At 57.4% G+C, this 20,194-nt stretch overlaps 2 protein-coding genes across 2 annotated transcripts; one reads left to right on the top strand and one right to left on the bottom strand.

Annotated features, from left to right (window-relative positions):
• Positions 1–8,180: 8,180 nt before the first annotated feature.
• RASD1 (ras related dexamethasone induced 1) lies at positions 8,181–10,235 on the top strand. Its single transcript, XM_009685269.2, has 2 exons — positions 8,181–8,598; positions 8,882–10,235. The coding sequence occupies exons 1-2, from the start codon at positions 8,313–8,315 to the stop codon at positions 9,430–9,432; spliced, it is 837 nt and encodes a 278-aa protein (XP_009683564.1). The 5' UTR covers positions 8,181–8,312; the 3' UTR covers positions 9,433–10,235.
• A 503-nt stretch (positions 10,236–10,738) lies between these two features.
• On the bottom strand, positions 10,739–18,610 carry MED9 (mediator complex subunit 9). Its single transcript, XM_068908520.1, has 2 exons — positions 18,438–18,610; positions 10,739–13,253 (listed from the first exon to the last, which is right to left on the bottom strand). The coding sequence occupies exons 1-2, from the start codon at positions 18,608–18,610 to the stop codon at positions 13,037–13,039; spliced, it is 390 nt and encodes a 129-aa protein (XP_068764621.1). The 3' UTR covers positions 10,739–13,036.
• Positions 18,611–20,194: the final 1,584 nt, after the last annotated feature.

Consider the following 20,194-nt stretch of genomic DNA (forward strand, 5'->3'; position numbering starts at 1 on the left):
TTGTAGCCTTGGGCAAAAACAGCGGGGCTGCGTGCAAACGCCGCAGATAACGCCCGCCCTCGTGGCCAGGCCGTTTCTCTAGAGCAAACAGCAGCACAGGAGAAACTAGTTAAATCACAACTTCCCGCTGGCAGACGCCGCTGGGTCGCCGAGTGCATCGCCCTCCCGGTGCCGCGGCCCGACCGCGCACGCGGGCAGCGGAGGCGCTCCAGAAGCTGGCTGAGCTCCCGGCCGGGCTTTCCGTGGGTTTTTTCCACGTTGCTTTTGGCATTCCTGCTTGGCACGTGGTTACTTCTCATCCAGGGCTGTTTGGGGGGCCGCATCCCGCAGGCCAAGTCTTTAAGGCAACCCCGCAGCCTCCAGCGGCCGCCGGGGCCGGCCCCAAGCCCAAAGTCCTCGTGCCCGGTTGTGACCACAGGTAACCCAGCGCCGTGTTTGCTTTCATCCAGCAAAGCTGTGCTTCTTCCTCGCAGGGGAGGAAAGGCTATCAGGCCTGACGTGGAAAACAAATAGGATTAGGCAGTAACAGAGAATAAACATGTAGCACAAGCAAATGGGCACTTATCGCCCCATGGGAGCTGGCGAGAGGCAGAAGGGCTGGAGGAGAAGCCGCGGGTCCTGCCTGGCCCTGCTCCGACCGGGCTCGCTGAGCTTGCACTTCGCTGTTTGCCAAAACAGAGGGAAATCGGGGTTTGCTCGGCTCTGGTGACTGCTCCTGCGCCAACCGAATCGATTCGGGGCCGGTCCCGGAGGGCTGGGCTGAATTTCAGCCTTCGGCAGGGTGGGGGAAGTGGTTTTGCCCGATGCCGGCACGTGAGCTGGGATTGTCGTGGGTTGAAGGTGAGGTTTGAGCCCAGCAGTCCCTGGCAGGACAACGTGATTTTTCAGGCTTTGGGCGCTGACCGCTTTATCAGGACCCTCGTGGTCCAGACGGGGACGGGACAGCTGTCTTCGAAGGCCTCATCCGTACGGAGGGAGGGGGAAACTGCTCCCCGCCGTCGCACAGGGAAAGGAGCCCCGAGCTTTGCTGGGCAGCAAGGAGGAAATGCGGTGGGAATAAGACCTTGGTGGGAAGCTGTTTCCAGGTGTGAGACCGCCAGTGGTGGAGGTCAGGCAAACATCTGGCAGGACGGAGACCCATCCCGCCTCGGTGGGACGAGGGCCGAACCGACCGTCGTGCCGCAGGGCCTCCCCGCCTGGCCGCCTGCGGGACGCCCCCGGGAAGGCTCTCCAGCCCCCCTGTCCCCCAAGTCCCTCTGTTTCTCCCCAGCTGGGCTGTGGAGCTGCTCGGCCGTTTTTCTTCCTCCTGCTTCTTGCCGGTGGCAGCAGGCTCCTCGGCCGGGCGCGAGGAGCTGCCCACCGCGCCGAGGGAGCTCGGGGAGACCCCGCTCTCCTGGCGGCCCCGGGGATGCTCCGCGGGCGACCGCAGCTTCCTCCCGGCCGCCGGAGAGCCGGCGGCAGCCCGACGCGCGCCTCGGCCCTGCCCTTCCCCGAGCCCCTCCAGCCGAGCCGCGTCCCAGCCGCCCCGTCCTCCCCGGAGGCGGTTAGCGCACGTTGCTCCCGTTACGTGCCGTGGGACGAGTTATGAGGCTGTTTTCTCTACTTTGCACGCTAAAAACCGCCCTCTGACAGCCTGGAGGGTTCTCAAGCTGTGGCACAGCGTCCTTGTCTCTTGTGGCAAGAAAATGATAGGAATGTGCTGCTTTTGCCCTGTTGCTTCTTCTGTGGCCGAGATCTGTTTACCAGCTGCAGCTCGTTTCAGGTTCGGCAGCGGGCTCAGCGCCCGTCTCAAACCTCAGCCCAGCTCCAACCCCAAACCCTGGTACCGCTTTCACCCCGATCCACCTGAGACCCCGACCCTCACCCTGCTCCTGCCTGCGCAGCCGGGCTGGCTGGAGCCACGGTGCCGGATGCGGGGGCCACGCGGGGAAGGTGCTCCGCGCCGGCTGCACGCTCCTGCGCCGCTCGAGCCCGGCGCCGTGTGAGCCCGTCTCCTAACGGCCCGCTTGCCACCTCCCGCTGGGCCGCGCTTTCCGCTGGAGGCCTTTTATTTTTGCCGTCTTACCCAGGCAGCAGCCGCTATTTCCATGGGAACCCTCTTGACATCGGGAGCAGCGCGTCCATTGGGGGCGTCGAGCCTGCCTCTCCCCCGTGCCCTATATTTCAGGCCCGTTGCTGCCCGTCTCGCGTTACGGGTGACATTTCTCCCTAATCCCGGGGAGGCTGCCGGGCTTCGGAGGCGAACAGAAGGTGTCAGAGTTTGGGTGCGCGTCCAGGACACGCAAATGCCTCTGCCTGCGCTGCCCGCCGGGCTGCAGTCGCTGCGGTGCAACCGCCGTGCCTAAGCACGCTGTCCCGTGCAACCCGAGGACGCGGCGGGGACCCGCGCTGGCTTTGCCCGTGGCCTCCGTTATGGCCGGAGAGGTGGAAATCTGCTCTGGGCTGGAAAGGGGAACAGAGCAAGTCCTGCTTTGTTGCCGCAGCTCTGCACGTGCTGTGCAAAGAGGCGGCTGCTCCCGTAAGACCGTGACGCCCGAGGTGCCCCGTGTCCCCGAATCTCTCGCAGGGGACGAGCGCGGCTGCGGGCCGGCGGTGCTTGTGCTGGCGGCTCAGCTGCCAGCAGACCTGAGCCATGCCCCGCTCCTCGGTCTGGTGTGGGTGGAAATGGCCAACAGGTTGCAAAACGCTCGGGACACGATGACCAGAGCCGGGTGAGGCCAAATGCCTCGGTTCCCCCAAATCCTGGCTTTTGCCAGCATTGCATTCCCCACCAAGGTCTCAGGGATGGGGGCAGCATCGTGTCTCCTCCGAACAGCATTTCTGAGGAGGGAGGACCAGGATCTTCTCCCCGCGGCCGTGGTGGCAGCTCCCACACCCGGCCCGGATGTGTTTCCAAAAAGCGAGTCAGCACCAAGCAGCAGCAGCGTCCCAAGGCCACCGAGCTGCTCTCGTTTGTGGGCTGATCTACGTGTCGTGTGGTGCCGTCAAAGCCTGGACTGCCACAGTGTGCTCAGCTATTGCACGTGTGTTTGCTCAGCCAGTGAAGGAAATTAAAGGCCCTGAGCCATCAATCAGAGCACGTGTGGCTTCCCCTGGCTTTGCACTGATACAGAAGTCAAGCCTTCTTTTATAGGCTTTTGATGAGTCTATTATCTGATTCATTCCTCCGAGCGTACGAGCCAGGGCCTTTTCGCTTTTTGCCAGAGTTTTGCAAAACACGTGTGAGCTGCAAATGCTATTTTGTCAGCAGTGGGCAGCAGGGCCGAATGCGAAGCTTCGACCCTGCTGCTCCTTCCAGATCAAACCTAACAGCTAGTTTCAGTCCCCCGAATCACAGCAGGGTGATGGTCTTTGAAAGGCAGCACCAAAGCCAAACCCCTGTCACTTCAGATAACGCTGCAGGGAGCTTCGCAGGCCAAGAGCCTTACAGGACACAGGGAGGAAAGAGCATCTGGAGGTGTCCTCCTCACTTCTTGCACCGGCCTCCCCTGCTCCCCCTCGCCTCTTGTCCACCGGCGGCCCGCGCTCCAGCCGAGACCCGCTGCTGCACCGTGGCCGAAAGGCCTTTCGTAAAACCAGCAGCGCCTGGCTGGAAACCCAGCCCTGCACAAACACAGCGCTCGCTGCACAGGCGAAAATGGAAAAAGTTCCCAGGGAACAAAAAAAGGCAGGAGGAGGGAGCAGAGGCAGAGAGTGAGGAGCCCACGGCACGGCACAAGCCTGCTCCGACTGGCACCAGGCTTCCTGCAGGCTTCGCTGGGGATTGCATTGCACCAGGCATATAGATGATGCATCTGAGCAAGCTATCACTGCCCCTTGCCTGCATGACTCAAGGATTTGGGGATTTGAGATATGTCTCAGGCTTTCGTATTCTCCTAATGCTAAAAGGAATCAAGATACAAGGAAAACTGTTGCAAAAGAAATAGGGGATGGGAGAAGGAAGCGAATAAATACAACCCCCGGTCCCCAGTGACAGAGCAGCTTGCTTCTGCATTGTAACTCATCTGGGAAAAATTATATGCTGCAAATTATGTGCTTCTTTTGAAAAGCCTTAAAGGAGGTTTAATAAAATGAGACAAGCTAATAATATAGGGAATGAATAGGAACCCTGGATGCTGCATCTTGATTTAATCAGATGTTTTTCCCCGAGGGACAGAGCAAGAGCTGTAGCTAAACCCTCCGTTCCCAGCTGCTCCCCTCTTCCTTGTGCACCTCTTGCCTCCCAGCCATGAACTGGCCCCGCAGAGCTGACTCCAGCGTGCAGCTCCCAGGCCTGTCCTAGGGAGCAACCAGGGCTGTGGGTCAGCTAGGACAGGATTTGGGGCCTCCTGCCTTGCAAAGAGGGCGGTGTCGTGGAGGGGGTGCAGGCTGGAGGAGGTTCCTCCACCCTGTTCTCCCACCCTGTCTCTTTTTGGGGAAGGGGGCAGGGTGGGAACTGAGATCTGAGGAGTCCCACGTCCAGCCACAGGTCGGTCTCCAGAGCCCTGCGCAGTCCAGCTGTTTGCAAACAGCCATTGGGAAACCATCAGCCTCTGGTTGGTGTTTGTGACCAGGCTAAGGAGAAGGATCCCACGGTGCCGAGCGCTGCACACGGAGCAGGGAGACCATCACTGTCTCTGGCAGCTCTCTGACACACGACCCTGGCTGGGCTCGGGGACAGGGGTTTGTGTGCTCACAAGCCCCGGTCTGCAGAAAAACAGGCAGTGCTAGGTGCTGTGCAGAGGCCAAGCCTTTGGGGGGAACTTAAAGAGTCTTGGCAGCAAAGACAAGCAGCTTGTGCTTGATTTGCTCCTCTCCTTGGCCTGCATGAGGTCTCTGGGGTACTGAGTGTGCAGGGTCGGGAAAGGCACACACGACTGTTCCACTCGGCTTCTGAGTTGCTTCAGAAGGAACCAGCCATAAAGCAAAGCCAGCATGACCCTAAGGTAAAGATACTTCTCAGCTCCAGCAGCACGCTCAGAAATCAAAGTCATGTTCTGATGTAATTGTTCTTTTCTGAGTATCCCTCCAGGTTGCCTACTTCTGGGCTTGACTGTGCAATGCACGCTCATGCTTTCTGGTACATTTTGCTTCCTACATTTTTACAGAAGCTGGTATTAATGTGAGCTGTATTTTTTCTACTTGCACAGTTCGTCCAAGCCGGACCCTCGGGAGCTGCATGTTCTGTAGCTGGGATGTTTGTGTGACTTTCGTGGAATTTTCTTACCTCAGCTGACTTGCCTGCGGCTGGAAGGCAGCTATTGTGCATTGTCTTGTGGCTGGAACACCTTTGGGGGGGGGGGGTTGCTAAAGAGGAGCAAAATAGCAAGAAACTGGGGATTGATCTATGCTGAAGATGTTTGATTCCATGAGTGGTGTCTGCAGTTGCTCAGGGTTTCATGCCCAGCAGCCTGCCTGGAGCTCTCGCTGTACCAGGCTGCTGGTGGGATGGTGGGAATAAGCAAAGAGCCTGAACTCCTCCACATCAGAGCAATGAGCAAGCCACCTCCACAAATGGCAGGGTCAAATTCTGGTAGGCGATACAGCAGGGGGAGAATGCCATTTTACTTGCCCATGCTTAAGATTCAGGGTATTTGGAGTCAGGTCAGAAATAGGAGGTGATTTTTAGCAGTGAGAATCATAACCGTGGGAAGGATCTGCCTAGCAGCGAGGTGGACTCTTTATCATCAATCAAAAACAGTCAGCTCCCAGCCAATGTGCTCCGGTTCCACCAGGAGACAAATTTCTAGATGATCTTTGGGTAATCAGACTAACTCCTCGTAATGCTCCTTTCCTTAGATTCTGTGCGACTCTGCAAGAAGCTGTGCTCTGGGATAAGGCAGAGTGTGCACAGTGTGGTACCCACGTCCTTTGCTGCTGGGTGACCCCCCCGCGGGACCCTGCCTGCCCCAGCATCTCCAGCAGCGCCAGCAGCAATTAGCTCTCCGCTGCTCCCAGGGCCCGCTGCAGCCCGGCTGGCAGCCAGGCCCCCGAGGGCCCCTGCCCTCGCTGCCGGCTTGCTCCTGGCAGGGTGGCTCCAGTGGTGACCTGCACCTCTGAGCCAGGCCCACAGGATTTCGGTGGCAGATGACTGCCTGCAAGGCAGCATGCGCTGCCTTTCCTCTTGCCAAAGAGCCTTTCAGAGGAAGCAAATGGATTTTCGATTTGCTGAAGCTGGCCAGCCTAAGAGGAGGCTTTGAACAGGCTATTTTTACCCATTCCTAGCACTATTAATAGTTGTACAGTTAACAATAAACTCTAATCAAGATATTTGATTTGTCTGTCCCCCAGACGTAGGCACTTCCTATATCTCTCCTGTTACTTTCCATCAACTGCTTCAATTAAATGATCTTTTTGTTATTTTGGGGTGATGCTTTTGAGCCTTATAATCAGCTATTAAACCTCTTTGTTGTCTCACATACAGATCAACAAACGTGCGGAACAGCCCCACTTTCCCTCCCTGAAGCCTCCTTGCAGCTGCTGCTGCCGCACAGGATGTTTCCCTCTGTGCAACGGCAGCTGCAACAGGCTGCTTAAACTGCTGCTCCGTTTCGCCCCGAAGGTGGACTGCAATTCCTTCATAATCCTTTGGACAGCGCTTAAATTACAGTCCAAACGTGAGCCCGCAGTCGGGGGAGATTATAAACTCAGCAGCGTCCCTTTCCCAAGCTGTGCTCGAGAGATGCCCCAACAAACACATTCCTGTGTTCCAGCTGCGGCCCCTCTGGGCGCTGTGCGCGTGGTTTCGGCCGTCCTGCGCCACGGGCGAGCGGCACTTTTGGTGAAGTTTTTTTCCTAACAAACCGGCTGGCAGGTGGTGTCAGCTGGGCCCTTCGCACCCTCCTCGCCCGGCGCTGCGCTGCGCTGCGCTGCGCTGCGCTGCCCGCGGCGGCGCCCGCGGCCCGGCGGTGCCCTCGCCCGCCCCCCAGCGGCGGGAGCCGGCGCTGCAGCCCCCGCGGCGGGGGCTGGGGCTGGCTTGGGGTTGGGGTAGGCAGGTTGGCGTTAGGGCTAGGTTTAGGCTTAGGATTGGGGGGGTGAGGCTCCCTCCCCTCCTTTTCTTTTCCACCGTTTCTCCGTTTTGCCTTTTTGTTTTTTTGGTTTGTTTTTGGTTTTTTTTTTTAGTGCGCTGCCCCGGAGAGGCGCGCTGCGGAGCTGGCTCTAGCCCCTCTTAACTTTCGGGATGTTTTGCCCCGGCGACGGGCTGCTTCCCGGGGGAAGAGCAGCAGTAAAAAGCCATCCTTCAAGGGGCACCCTGCAGCCTCCAGCCAGCCAGCTGGGCTGCAAACGGCGGAGCTGCCCGATGAGGCACTGACTTCTCGCTACTCCTGTTCCCTGCCCTATATACATGAAGTGTATATGTACACAGTGTCTTCTGTGGTCTTTTCTGCTTTTCTGTGTGTAGCTCTTTTCTCATGGATAACTAGATGTCTTTTCTGCGTGCTCGGGGTATGTGCATGGACACCCACTTTTGCACAAACGGCAAGTGCGAAACGGATCAAGTCCACGCCGGGAACGGGGATGTGACTCCCTGCACCCCCTGCCCCGGGGTCCCCTCAGCCGCACTGCCCGCCACGGCCGGGCACCGCGTCCTGCAAAGGGGTCCTGCTGGCAGGGACCCCAGCACAGGATCCCCGGGACCCCCGAACCGGGCTGCACAGCACCGGGCCCCCGAACCGGGCTGCAAACGGGCCGAATAAAAAGCACCGAGCTCCGGTTCCGAGTGGTAAAAGGGTCGGTTTGCACAGCACCAGCTCCGAGCCGGGCTGCAAACGGGTCAGCTTGCACAGCGCGGGGTTCCCGATGCGGGCAGTGAACGGGCCGGCTCGCACAGCACCGGGTCCGCGGTGCGACGGATGCCAAGGGCCCACGGCCGGAGGACGGGGACGAGGAGCCGGGCTGCCGGGGGGCCGCCGTGCGCGGCACCGGGACGGGGAGCCGGGCTGCCGGGCGGCCGCCGTGCACGGCACCGGGACGGGGAGCCGGGCTGCCGGGCGGCCGCCGTGCACGGCACCGGGACGGGGAGCCGGGCTGCCGGGGGGCCGGTGGGAGCAGCGGCGGCAGCGAGCGGGGCGCGGAGCCCCGGGGCCGGGGCGCGGCGGAGCAGCCCCGCCCGCCGCCGCCGCCGCCGCCGCCCCGGGCCGTGACGCGCCGAGGGGCGGGCGCGGCGGCTCCATAAAGCGCGGCGGCGGCGGCGGCGGCGGTGCAGAGCTCACGGCGGCCTTTCCTGCGAGGGGCGCTGGGTTGAGCAGCGGGCAGGCACCGCCGTCCTCCTCCTCCTCCTCCTCCTCCTCCTCCTCCTCTCTCCGCGCCAGCTGCACCCTCCGCCGGCTTCAATGAAACTGGCAGCGATGATCAAGAAGATGTGTCCGAGCGAGGCCGAGCTGAGCATCCCCGCCAAGAACTGCTACCGCATGGTCATCCTGGGCTCCTCCAAGGTGGGCAAGACGGCCATCGTGTCACGCTTCCTCACGGGGCGCTTCGAGGAGCAATACACCCCCACCATCGAGGACTTCCACCGCAAGTTCTACAGCATCCGCGGCGAGGTCTACCAGCTCGACATCCTGGACACGTCGGGCAACCACCCCTTCCCAGCCATGCGCCGCCTCTCCATCCTCACAGGTACTTGGCTGACGGGGAGCGTGCGGACGAAGTGTGTGTGTGTGGGGGGGTCATGATTGCCAGATCTCGGGGTTTCTTGGCCAGTTTGGGGATGTTTTCCTGGCTGTGGGTGGAGGGAGTTGGGATTTTGTGTGTGCGCAGGGTGGGCATCTTTGCTTGCTGCACAGGGTAGACGGATGGCTGGGAAGCGCTGCCTGCTTCCTCCCTCTCTGGGTCTCCCCATGGTGGTCCCTGCATGTGTCCCCTTCCCTGTGCCCATCTCACGTCCCCTCTCTGTCCCCAGGCGATGTCTTTATCCTCGTGTTCAGCCTGGACAACCGGGACTCCTTTGAGGAGGTGCAGCGCCTGAAGCAGCAAATCCTGGAGACCAAGTCGTGCCTGAAGAACAAAACCAAGGAGAACATAGAGGTGCCCCTGGTCATCTGCGGCAACAAGGGCGATCGGGACTTTTACCGGGAGGTGGAGCCCCGGGAGATCGAGCAGTTGGTGGGGGGGGACCCCAAGAGATGCGCCTACTTTGAGATCTCAGCCAAGAAGAACAGCAGCCTGGACCAGATGTTCCAGGCGCTCTTCGCCATGGCCAAGCTGCCCAGCGAGATGAGCCCGGACCTGCACCGCAAGGTCTCCGTCCAGTACTGCGACATCCTGCACAAGAAGGCGCTCAAAGGCAAAAAGCTGCTCAAAGAGGGAGGCCGGGGCAGCACGGAGGAAGCCTACGGCATCGTGGCTCCCTTCGCCCGGCGGCCCAGCGTCCACAGCGACCTCATGTACATCCGGGAGAAAGCCATCGGCGGCGGGCACGCCAAGGAGAAGGACCGCTGCGTGATCAGCTAGGAGCCCTGCCAGGCGCCGCCGAAGCGAGTGGGAAGGAAGGAAGGAAGGGAGGGGGGAAAGCAGCTCGTTTCCTAAGTGACTTTGGTGAGACAGGAGGGTGGGCAGGCACCCACCCGGGCAGAGGGGGGGATTCACCTCTTCTCCAGCCTCCCTCCTCCAGAGGGATCGCTTTCATCCGCTCCCTCCCCCAGGTGTTTTTGGGAGAGGGGGCAGATGGGGGGGGAGGATTTGGAGGGCGGGAGGGGGGTGCTGCTGGGACCTCCCTCCTACGGGGAGAGAGAAAAGGGGTGGACTGCTGGCCCGCAAGGCGGAAAGATGTGCAGGGAGGGCACAGACCTTCTTGTTGTTTCTTTCCTCCCCCAAACCGCCCAGCCTCAGGCCAGGGCACTGCCGTCAGGAGGGAGTGCAGAGGCCTGCCAGGGCCTGCTTTGGGCTTTTGGGGCTTTTTTCTTTTTTTTTTTTTTAACTTGAGAAGCTGTGCACAGGCTCTGGCTCTGTCGTGTGTTCGTCTGTGTCTGCGAAAACATGTGCAGAAGACACTCCTAAGCTGCAAAGACATTTCAGAGTTACAGCCCTGATGGCCCAAAAACTGACTCTTGTTTACATTTGTCTTGTCTGATTTGCAAGATTGGGGGGGGGGGGGGGAGCGGGAAGGGGTTTTGTTTTTTAATGAGAAAACAATAGGCACTTTATGTAGGTATTGTTTGTCATGGACATGAACAAAAAATCTTCAAGTGTTTCTACAGTGGGTGAAACTTGATGTTTTATTTTTTCTACAAAATAATAAAGTCTTTTTAAAATGACACTCCTGGGTTTGTCTTTGCTTCCTCACCCAGCTCCTTAGCAAAACCAAGGCCCGTTAAACCAAGAACTGACCCCAGCTCTGACGTGCTAAACGTGGCCTCTCAACCCAATGCTTTGGTTACACCACTTTCTCCTTTGCCCTGTACAAAGGTCTCTGCCTCTGAAAGTCCCTGAATTCTTGCCACACAGGGTAATTAGGGGCCACGCAAACTGTTACTCAAGCAGATCACTGAGCCAGAACTCTTTCCTCACTTCACTGAATAACACTGATTTACAATCCTGTCAGCTCTGTGACAGGCCGGGCATTGGCATGTCATTCACCGCAGAAACTGAGTAAAATGACATCATTAAATAATAAAGAGCTTATTGTGTTTCATGCTTTTTCCCAACTAAATAAACAAACTTTAATGATGTCAACAGAGACTGATTCATTTGCACTCAGTCCAGGATATTGTTTTCACTTTGCCAATATGAGTAAAGGAAGCACTTTGCTCAAAAGGTCACTTTTGCATCTGATGGTTTTTAATCTCCTAGTATAACAAATTACAGTTACCACTGCTAGAAGGGAAAGGGAAAGGGAAAAACTCTTCAAAGAACAGCTTTCACTGACTCCGGCTTCTCAGAAGTAGCCTCTTGTTTCTGTTTCAGTTTGTTTGTGGGTTTCTCAGCCCCTCTTCCCCTCTCAATGGGCAGAATAAACCTACATTTAATACATACTAATGGAGAAAAATTCTACTGAAGCCACAAAACTGGGCTGAGCAAGCGAGATGATTGCAAATAAAACCATTTTAGTTTGGTTTTGAGTCTTGAATTCAATTCAACAGAGTTAACTTGTTCTTGTACTAAGTGCCAGACACATTTCTTTGGAAACACTTGTTTTCTTCCAGCTCTTCAGTATATGCCCTGACTTCACAGGAACGGCAGTTGGCAAGAAAAGGAAACCTCCCTCCAAGCAATTGACAGAAGAACTTATTGAACTGGGACAGGCAACGGCTGGCAGAAAGGTAATTCTAGTAATAAAGAGCGTACATTGTGTTTTGTATATCTTAGTGTCCTGTTTTGCTTAGTCAGAAGTTTACTCATTGGCACCTTCCCAAAGAAATTGCTAGTAGCGTACTCCATCGGGGACAGAGTTATCTCTAGGCAATAGGTGAGTTGCAACTATTCCAGCCCCCACCAAGCAGAATTACTTGCCTCTTGGCTTAGAAGAGCAAAATCTACCTAAGCAGGCTTTGCTTCTCTTCTTTTGAAGGCACAAGTTTTACCTGTCCTTGGATGCCAGTTCTCTACAGATATTGTATTTCACTAACTAGTTTTTCACTTCTTCCGCTATTGCTGCAGTTTTCAACCTAAGCTCTACAAACCCACCTGAGTCTAGTCTATCGCTGGCTGGCTTAACTTTGCCCCACAGCCGTGTGTACCTCTCCAGAACACGTCAGAGATCTGGAAGAAGAACATGATCGTAAACCATGACGGTGGTTTTCTGCATCAGTGGGAAATTGCATTGCGCTGACCTGCACAATCTTTCAGTGTAACGCACAGAATTGTACTTCCCAGGAACATTTGAGATCCAACAAATGCAGCACACACTCATGTTCAAAACTAGAGATTCAGAGGCCCACCATGTCTTTGTTAGTCAGCATGATGCAGAGCTACTCACCAGGGTGTCATCTGACAATGTAGCAGCTTAAGGCTGAGGAGGACAGGGGCAGGGAGTCCAGGGTCCATCTGAATGAAATGCAACAGTCAAGAGTTTTCCATGAGCCATTGACAGTCAAACGCTCACTGTTTTCATCTGCGGAAAGCCCTTGGAGCTGCTAAGATGTGGAACTGACCTGTCCTGTGGAGCTTGGGTCATTTATGGCAAATCTAACAGCTCTTGCCATTTATGGCCTTTACTTTGATTCTGCTTTTCCTCCCTCTGTTTGTTTTAAAAATAGGGTGCTCAGCGGTACCGTCTACTAAGCTGGACCTGCTGAAATTCACTCCTCTGGCAGTCTCTCCCTAGCTTTCCTAGGTCACCCTGCTTCCAAAAAAGCAATGTAAAGACACAGGAGCTGGGCCCAGCCTACGCACTTCCTCTGTGCTGCCAAAGTCCTACCCTTGCTCACCCCACACCCAGTCAGTGAAGAGACAAGAGGGGCATTTTGGCGTTTCTAAATCTTTACTTGACTCATCTCAGATGCAACCATCACTTATTTCAAAAAAAAAAAAAAAGAGAGAGAGAGAGAGAGAAATACAAAAGTAATTGAAAGCAATCGTTCCTCTTTCAACACACACAGATTGCCAAGTGCCCCCAGAGGCCCAATGCTCTCCCCTTTCCAGGAGCAGGGCCAAACAGCTCATGCTTCCCTCTTTTGCTCGCTTTGATGTTTGGCTACGTTTGTCAGTTCAGAAGTAAAAAAAAATGCAGAAAAATTGCAGAAAACATCCCCTTTTTCCTGTTGAAGGTAACCAGCAGGCAATTTGCCCCTGGAGGAAACATGCATGGAGGAAACATAATGCCTCTTGCTTGCTTGAATGGAAAAAAAACCAAGAGAAAACAGAAAAGAGATGCATATATAAATACACACAGTCCTACAGCAGATCAAAGTGAATGTACTGCTGTAATCATCGCCTGTGAAGCACACAGTGTTCTCCTGGTTCAGTGTCACATGGTTGTGATCCACACAGACACAACTTCAGAGCAATGTGACAAAAAAGCATAAAACAAAGAAAAGTAAACTTCTGCCACCTTCTTTTCTCCTGTTAAGCCAGGAGAGGAAGTACCTCAGACCGAGAGAGCAGAGCTTCTCCCTTCCTACTCCTTGGGGATCTCAAACATGCAAAGGCTCTTGTACTTCTGCAGTAGTTCATTTTTGGTCCGGACCTGCTCCCGGAGGTTTTGCAGCTGCTGCTGCTGCTGTTCTGGGCTCACACCAATGCCGGGCATGGAGCTGATCAGCTTCCTCATCTCCTGGAACTTGTTCTTGAGCTCATTCAGCACCTGGTGAACATCTTGGCTGTCCTTGTCCATGCTGCAGAGGGCAGAAAATAGAGACACTATTCACTTCTCCTACTGGAAGGACCCCTTCTGCCTGCTGGGGTGATTTATTTCCAGTGCACTCAGAGCTTACACTGGAATTCACTGGGAACCTTTTGCTCCTGGTATCTGTATACACAGACTTAATTCACCTGTCCTAATAAAACGGACACAGATAGATACAGAGACTGGGTATATATTGGGGTGAACTGGTTCCCTGCTGATTTTCAGCACATGCTCCAGTTACGTTAGTACCCATCCCACGGCTTAGGGGTTGGTTTGCAGCTTTAAAACATACCATGCAGCAGGCCAAGTTCTCACTGCGTTTAAATCCCCATAGCTCCCTCTGAGCAAGGTAAGATTATGCAAGTGTTGTGTGTAGGCGCCTGGGAAAAAAGATCCTAGTCTCGTCTGTGACCTGTTGCTGCTGTAATACAAAAAAATCAATGCAGTCAAACAGCTTGACAGGAAAAAATAAAAATTGCTCCCCAAAGTACCAGAGAGTATCCAATGCCAGAGTAAACGGCACTTTGGAGCTTTAAAATGACTCTCCGGGGACGTATACCTAATAAGAGAGAAGTGACAGCTTATTTTTAAGAGCAGCACAATTGTTTCTCCAGCCAGCTCTGTAGTTTTCAAGGATCAGTGTTGTCTGAGGCAGCCTCTGCCCTCAAATCCTCATTAGTATCTGCCTCAGCTTTGTTAGCACCGGCAAGAAGTTTTACTGATTCCAGGCAAAAGCGAGTCCTCGCTTCCAAGGCGCCTGTTAATAAAGAAAGTGGGATTCTAGAAGCCTTTGAAAATTGTGAGCCTGTTCAACAGCCAGACCTAAAAATAAACCCTGCTTGGCAAGATCAGGGCAGAGAGGTGCTTGATTATAACTTTGGGGAATCATGACATAGCTGAGAGCAAAACTTTTAACCAGATGGTCCTCATTCATTTCAAAAGCCTGTTGGAACAAAATATTCATTACTCCCTTCTAAATAGAACTGCAGCTGGTACTATAATGTATCCCCATTATGCAGACATTTACGGTCAGGTCGGCAGTGGAAAAATACAGGCATCCACAGCCCCAGTGCACATCTGGTGAAAGATGGGTTTTGACACTGCCTTTAATCCAACGCAGCTTCAGGCTGGCTTTGAAAGGGACAGTCCTCCAGGTCTTCCCCCGTATCTAGGGAATTTATGGCTGCCCGTCTGTCAAGCTAATTGATCCAAAGCAAGAAATCATTTCCATTTTTTTCCCCACCTCCAGTGGGTACCTTTCCTGCTGGATCAATTCACTGAACAGATTCCCTGTTTGAGGGCATAGACAGGCAGGGGTGAGAGGAAGTGTGGGAAGAGAGACTGCAGCAGCCTGCGATTAGACAGGATTAAATGTAATGTCCAGCCACAGCCTGTGCTGATGGACCGCATGTGGGACCTTCCTTAAGGAACAGCATTCCTCAAACCTCACCCAGGCTTGCCCCAGCTCTTCTTTACTGGTGTCACCCTGTCGTGTCCCACGGGGAGCTCCTGGTTTACACTAGCACAACCCATAGCCCATGGAGCCGCACGCTGGAACCTCAGAGGTGACGCCGTTTGATTGTACGGCAGCAAGAGCATTAGCGAACCCTGCTTACAGAAACTTCCTAGGGACTCAAACAACAGGAAAAAGTGAGTGTCTTTGAATGCAAGCAAATTTACACGATACATCCTCAGTCTCAAGCACAGAGTCACCTTGGAGATGTGAGGTATCTTAACGGCTGAGTCAGTGTCGAAACAGCAGGGCTGGGCTCTGTGACTAGCGGCAGTGTTAAAGGATAACGTTTGCCATCTGTCAGGGACATAAGGCAGCATATCCCACTGCTCGCCTTTCTGGTCCTAGCTGTCTGCAGCACTGCTCAACGTATCTGCATCTGGTGAAGCCGCACAGGAAATGATGTGTGGGGACCCAAAGGAGGTAGCTGGGCAGCAGGAGTAGGTGGCTCAGTGGGATGGGTCACAGGATACCCTGGGGACTTTCATCTGCAGGTCACCACGACCCGCTCAGTGACATGTATGTGTTTGGGAGGTCCCAGCCCATGTGCCAGCATAGACATCTCTGCTGATGTTCTCTAACTACCGCTCACTGTGCTTACGCACACGCATGCACTTGGGAACGGGCTTAGCCTCGCCTTAGCCTCGTTTATGTGATCCAGTTAGATCAGGTAGGGTTGAGCTGAGGGGTAACAGCCCACCCCCTGCAGATACTTCCAACACAATGGGAAAATCGTGGGAAATCAGAGGGTTTGGCGTTGTCCTGCCTCTTCTGTGTGCCTAGACTGGGGTGTCACCGGGGTATTCAGTCTTTTCTTGTCTTGGCTTTCAGACTGCAAAATGCTTAAAGGTGAACCTCTCTCATCTTTCACATACGCTTGATACCAAGTGAAATATCAGCAGGAAACTCATCCCTACCAAGTGCCTAGGTGAGAACAAGGAGCTGGCCTTGGTCGGACGTTCACGGCAGAGAGCCATGCTCCCACCAGGAATTCAGATAGACATCTCTAAAGGGGTTATTGCCCTGGGGCAGAAACCTCCTGGGAACACCACACCCCTCAGGACCCATGTACAAGTACCTTTTACCCCTAAAACTGATCTTGAACCAGGAAGAGAACAATTCAACCTCCACCACTGTAAAAGCCTTCTTCCTCTTTACAACACCCTAGAAATGGACTGCATTTCTGTGCTGGGACTGCCTGTACTTTCTGAGGCTGTTATCAGCCAAACAGTAGAGCAGTTTGGGGCAATAACACAGCACCAGTCCAATGCTCTCTGCTCGAGGGTGTATAACAACGGGGCAGCGTACCTGGGCCATCAGAATAACCTGCATCGCCTGGATCATCCGTACGCTGCCATGTACTGGCGTGGCTCACCACGGAGCCGCGTGTGGGACTACGCCACCTCCCTGTAACACCTTCCCCAGCAACCCCAGTCAGGAGAACAAGGGGGTCTGCAGCAAAGGAAACGCTGGGGGCGGTCAAAGAGTATCACTGTGGGGAAGGAAGGTCCCACTGCCCTGCTCCCTGTCCAGGGCGCGCAGGAGGAGGCCGCAATCGGGAAGACGGAGAAGGGCCGGAGCAGGGATAAGGCACCTGGGCAGAGGAATGGGGAGCAGGCCTGGTGCAGGGCTGCCCCTGCAATGAGGTGCCCGGTGACAGGCCCAGACCCAGTTGCCCCCATGATGAGGGGTGCCTGATGACAAGACCAGGCCCAGTGTACCCACCACGAGGCATGTGGTGACAGGCCCGGGCCCGGTGCATCCACCATAAGGTGCCCAGTGATGGACCAGGCCCGGACCCCCATGACGAGGTGCCAGTGACATGGATCGGGCCCAGGGCCCTGTGACGAGGCGCCGGTGACATAGACTGGGCCTGGGCCCTGTGACGAGGGCTTGGTGACACAGACCGGGCCCAGACCCCCATGACGAGGGGGCTGGTGACACGGACCGGGCCCAGTGCACCCACCATGAGGTGCCCAGTGATGGACCAGGCCCAGGCCCCCATGACGAGGGACTGGTGACACGGACCAGGCCCGGGGCCCCAGGACGAGGGGCTGGTGACACGGACCGGCCCCGGACCCCGTGACGAGGGGTCCGGTGACACGGACCGGGCTGCTGTGATGAGGGGTCGGTGACATGGAGCAGACCCCCGGGACGAGGCGCCGGTGACACGGACCGGACCCCCGGGACGAGGGGCCGGTGACATGGACCGGGCCCAGTGCACCCACCATGAGGTGCTCAGTGATGGACCAGGGCCAGGCCCCCATGACAAGGGGCTGGTGACACAGACTGGGCCCAGATCCCCGGGACGAGGGGCTCGGTGACACGGACCGGACCCCCATGACCAGGGGGCCAGTGGCATGGACCAGGGCCGGACCCCCGGGACGAAGGGTCGGTGACACGGATCGGGCCCGGACCCCCGGGACGAAGGGGTTGGTGATACGGACCAGACCCTCGAGACCAGGGGGCCGGTGACACGGACCGGACCCCCATGACCAGGGGGCCGGTGACACGGACCAGGGCTGGTCCCCCAGGACAAGGGGGCCGGTGACACGGACCAGGCCCAGTGCACCCACCATAAGGTGCCCAGTGATGGACCAGGCCCGGGCCCCCATGACGAGGGACTGGTGACATGGAGCAGGCCCGGACCCCGTGACGAGGGGCTGGTGACACGGAGCGGGCCCAGGGCCCCAGGACGAGGGGCTGGTGACATGGACCAGGCCCCCATGATGAGGGGGCTGGTGACACGGACCAGACTCCCAGGACGAGGGGTCGGTGACACAGACCAGGCCCCCGGGACGAAGTGCCGGTGACACGGACCGGCCCCCGGGACGAGGAGCCGGTGACACGGACGGGGCCCGGGGCCCCATGACGAGGGCTTGGTGACACGGATCAGACCCCCGGGACGAGGGGGCTGGTGGCACGGACTGGGCCCAGTGCACCCACCATGAGGTGCCCAGTGATGGACCAGGCCTGGGCCCCCATGACGAGGGGCCGGTGACACGGACCGGGCCCAGGGCCCCACGACGAGGGGCCGGTGACACGGAGCAGGCCCAGAGCCCCCACGACGAGGGCCGGTGACACGGACCGGACCCCCGTCACGAGGGCCGGTGACACGGACCAGGCCCAGGGCCCTGTGACGAGGGGCTGGTGACACAGACTGGGCCCCACGAAAAGGCGCCGGTGACACGGACCGGCCCCCGTGACGAGGGCTGGTGACACGGACCAGGCCCAGGGCCCCGTGAAAAGGCGCCGGTGACACGGACCGGACCCCCGTGACGAGGGCCGGTGACACGGACCAGGCCCAGGGCCCCATGAAAAGGCGCCGGTGACACGGACCGGGCCCCACGACGAGGGGCCGGTGACACGGACTGGGCCCCGTGACGAGGGGCCGGTGACACGGAGCGGGCCCAGAGTTCCACGACGAGGGGCCGGTGACACGGACTGGGCCCCGTCACGAGGGCCGGTGACACGGACCAGGCCCAGAGTCCCACGACGAGGGGCCGGTGACACGGACCGGACCCCCGTCACGAGGGCCGGTGACACGGACCAGGCCCAGGGCCCCATGAAAAGGCGCCGGTGACACGGACCGGGCCCCGTGACGAGGCGCCGGTGACGGACCGGGCCCGGTGGCACGCGGGGTGGCGGGCCCGCCGTTACCATTTGATGATGTCGTGGACGAGCGGGAGGAAGGAGAACTCCTCCTGCCCGGGCGGCGGCGGCGGCGGCGGCAGCAGCGGCGGCGGCAGCGGCAGCGGCGGTTTCGGCTCGGCCGGCGGCTCGGCCGGCGGCGGCTCCTCGGCGGCGCGGCCGGTGCCCCCCCCCGAGGCCATGGCGACCCCGGCCCCGGCCCGCGCCGCCGGCGCCGCGCGTGACGTCACGGGGCGGGGCTCCGCCTGCCCCGCCCCGCCCCCTGCCCACACTGCGCATGCGCGGCCCCGGGGCGGGCGGTTGAACCTGAGCTGCGGTGTGAGCCCGGGCCCGCGGCCGAGGCCTGAGCGTGGGGCTCTTCCCGGGGCCGGGGCCGGGGCCGGGGCCGGGGCCGGGGCCGGGGCCGGGGCCGGGGCCGGGGCCGGGGCCGGGGCCTGAACCTAGGGCTCTCCCTGGGGCCGGGGCCGGGGCCGGGGCCTGAACTTGAGGCTCTTCCCTGGGCCAGGGCCGGGGCCTGGGTCTGAACTTGGGGCCGGGGCCTAAACTTGCGGCCAGGGCCTGGGTCTGGGGCCAGGGCTGAGGTCTCAGGCCTGGGTCTGGGCCTGACTTGCGGTGTGGGTCTGGGCCTGAACTTGCAGCTGGGGCCTGGGATCTGAGGCTGGGGGTGGGGCTGGAGCAGCAGCTTTGCCGCACCGTCACTGAGACGGGCTGTGGGCTGCTGCGCGCCTGGCCGTCCTGCGAGGCGGGTGATACGGGGTGGTCCAGCAGGAGAAGGCTGGAGCTGAGCTGTTCTCTCCCAGCTGGGGGTGCGTTGTCCTGCGCAGGACCCAGCTCTGCACAGAAGGTGGGAAGCTGGAGGAAGGACAGAGTGGGGGATCCCGTAACCCAAGGGCGAAGAGCAGGAGGGGGTCCCAATAACAGCATGCTGCACTGCCCCCAGGGGCAGCTCCCAGCCCCTTAGCGAGAGCAGTCTGATTTCCTGAATCCCTGTGCACATCCCCCTCTTTTGTATTAATTCTTAGAGCAAAAATTGCATCATTCTCCATAGAACCAATAACTATTGCAGTCCTCAGGACAGCAGGGTTTGGCTGTGTCTGGCTAGCTTTTTGCACTAATGCTAGCATTTTGCACTGCTTTTCATTACTTGGTATCCCTGGCTTGACCTTTATTTAACCGGAGACAAGTTGTCGAGGCGGTTGAGTGGCTGGGATGCGGTCTTGTAATGCCTTAATGGTACTTTGATGCTACTGGACTTTGTGCCTTACGGAGGAAGCACAGGTTACAATCAGTTGGAGGGAAAGAAAGCTTGAATATTTGAGATCCTGGTGCCTACACCCCTGCAAGCCCCTGTTTCTCAAAGACTGAATTAAAGTTTAGCCTCTGGGGCAATGGCTGCATCGTCACGAGCAAACTCTCATAGGCTTTCCTCCTGGTTTGGTTAAAATGGGCTTAAATTAAGGAGTCTGAGCTAGAGCCAGAAGTCTGGTGCCAGGATTGGTAGAGGGAGAACAAACTGGGGTCTCGTGTGATGGACCTGTGGGTGAAAGAGGAGGCTTGAGATGGCACGTGGGTCTTGAACCCGTGAGATCTGGGATGGTGCATCAAAGGGATGTGGAATTTGCCTCATCAAGCTGCTGCAAACTGCTTTTATACCTCTACATCAACATGAAGAATTACAGCCCTAATAACAGCAGCCGCAATCATGAGTTTTCCTTCCTGAACTGGCTTAGGAAAAATGTATAATTTCATTTTTCATTTGAAACAGG

The sequence above is a fragment of the Struthio camelus genome, chromosome 15, assembly GCF_040807025.1.
Source record: "Struthio camelus isolate bStrCam1 chromosome 15, bStrCam1.hap1, whole genome shotgun sequence".
Classification (NCBI taxonomy): domain Eukaryota; kingdom Metazoa; phylum Chordata; class Aves; order Struthioniformes; family Struthionidae; genus Struthio; species Struthio camelus.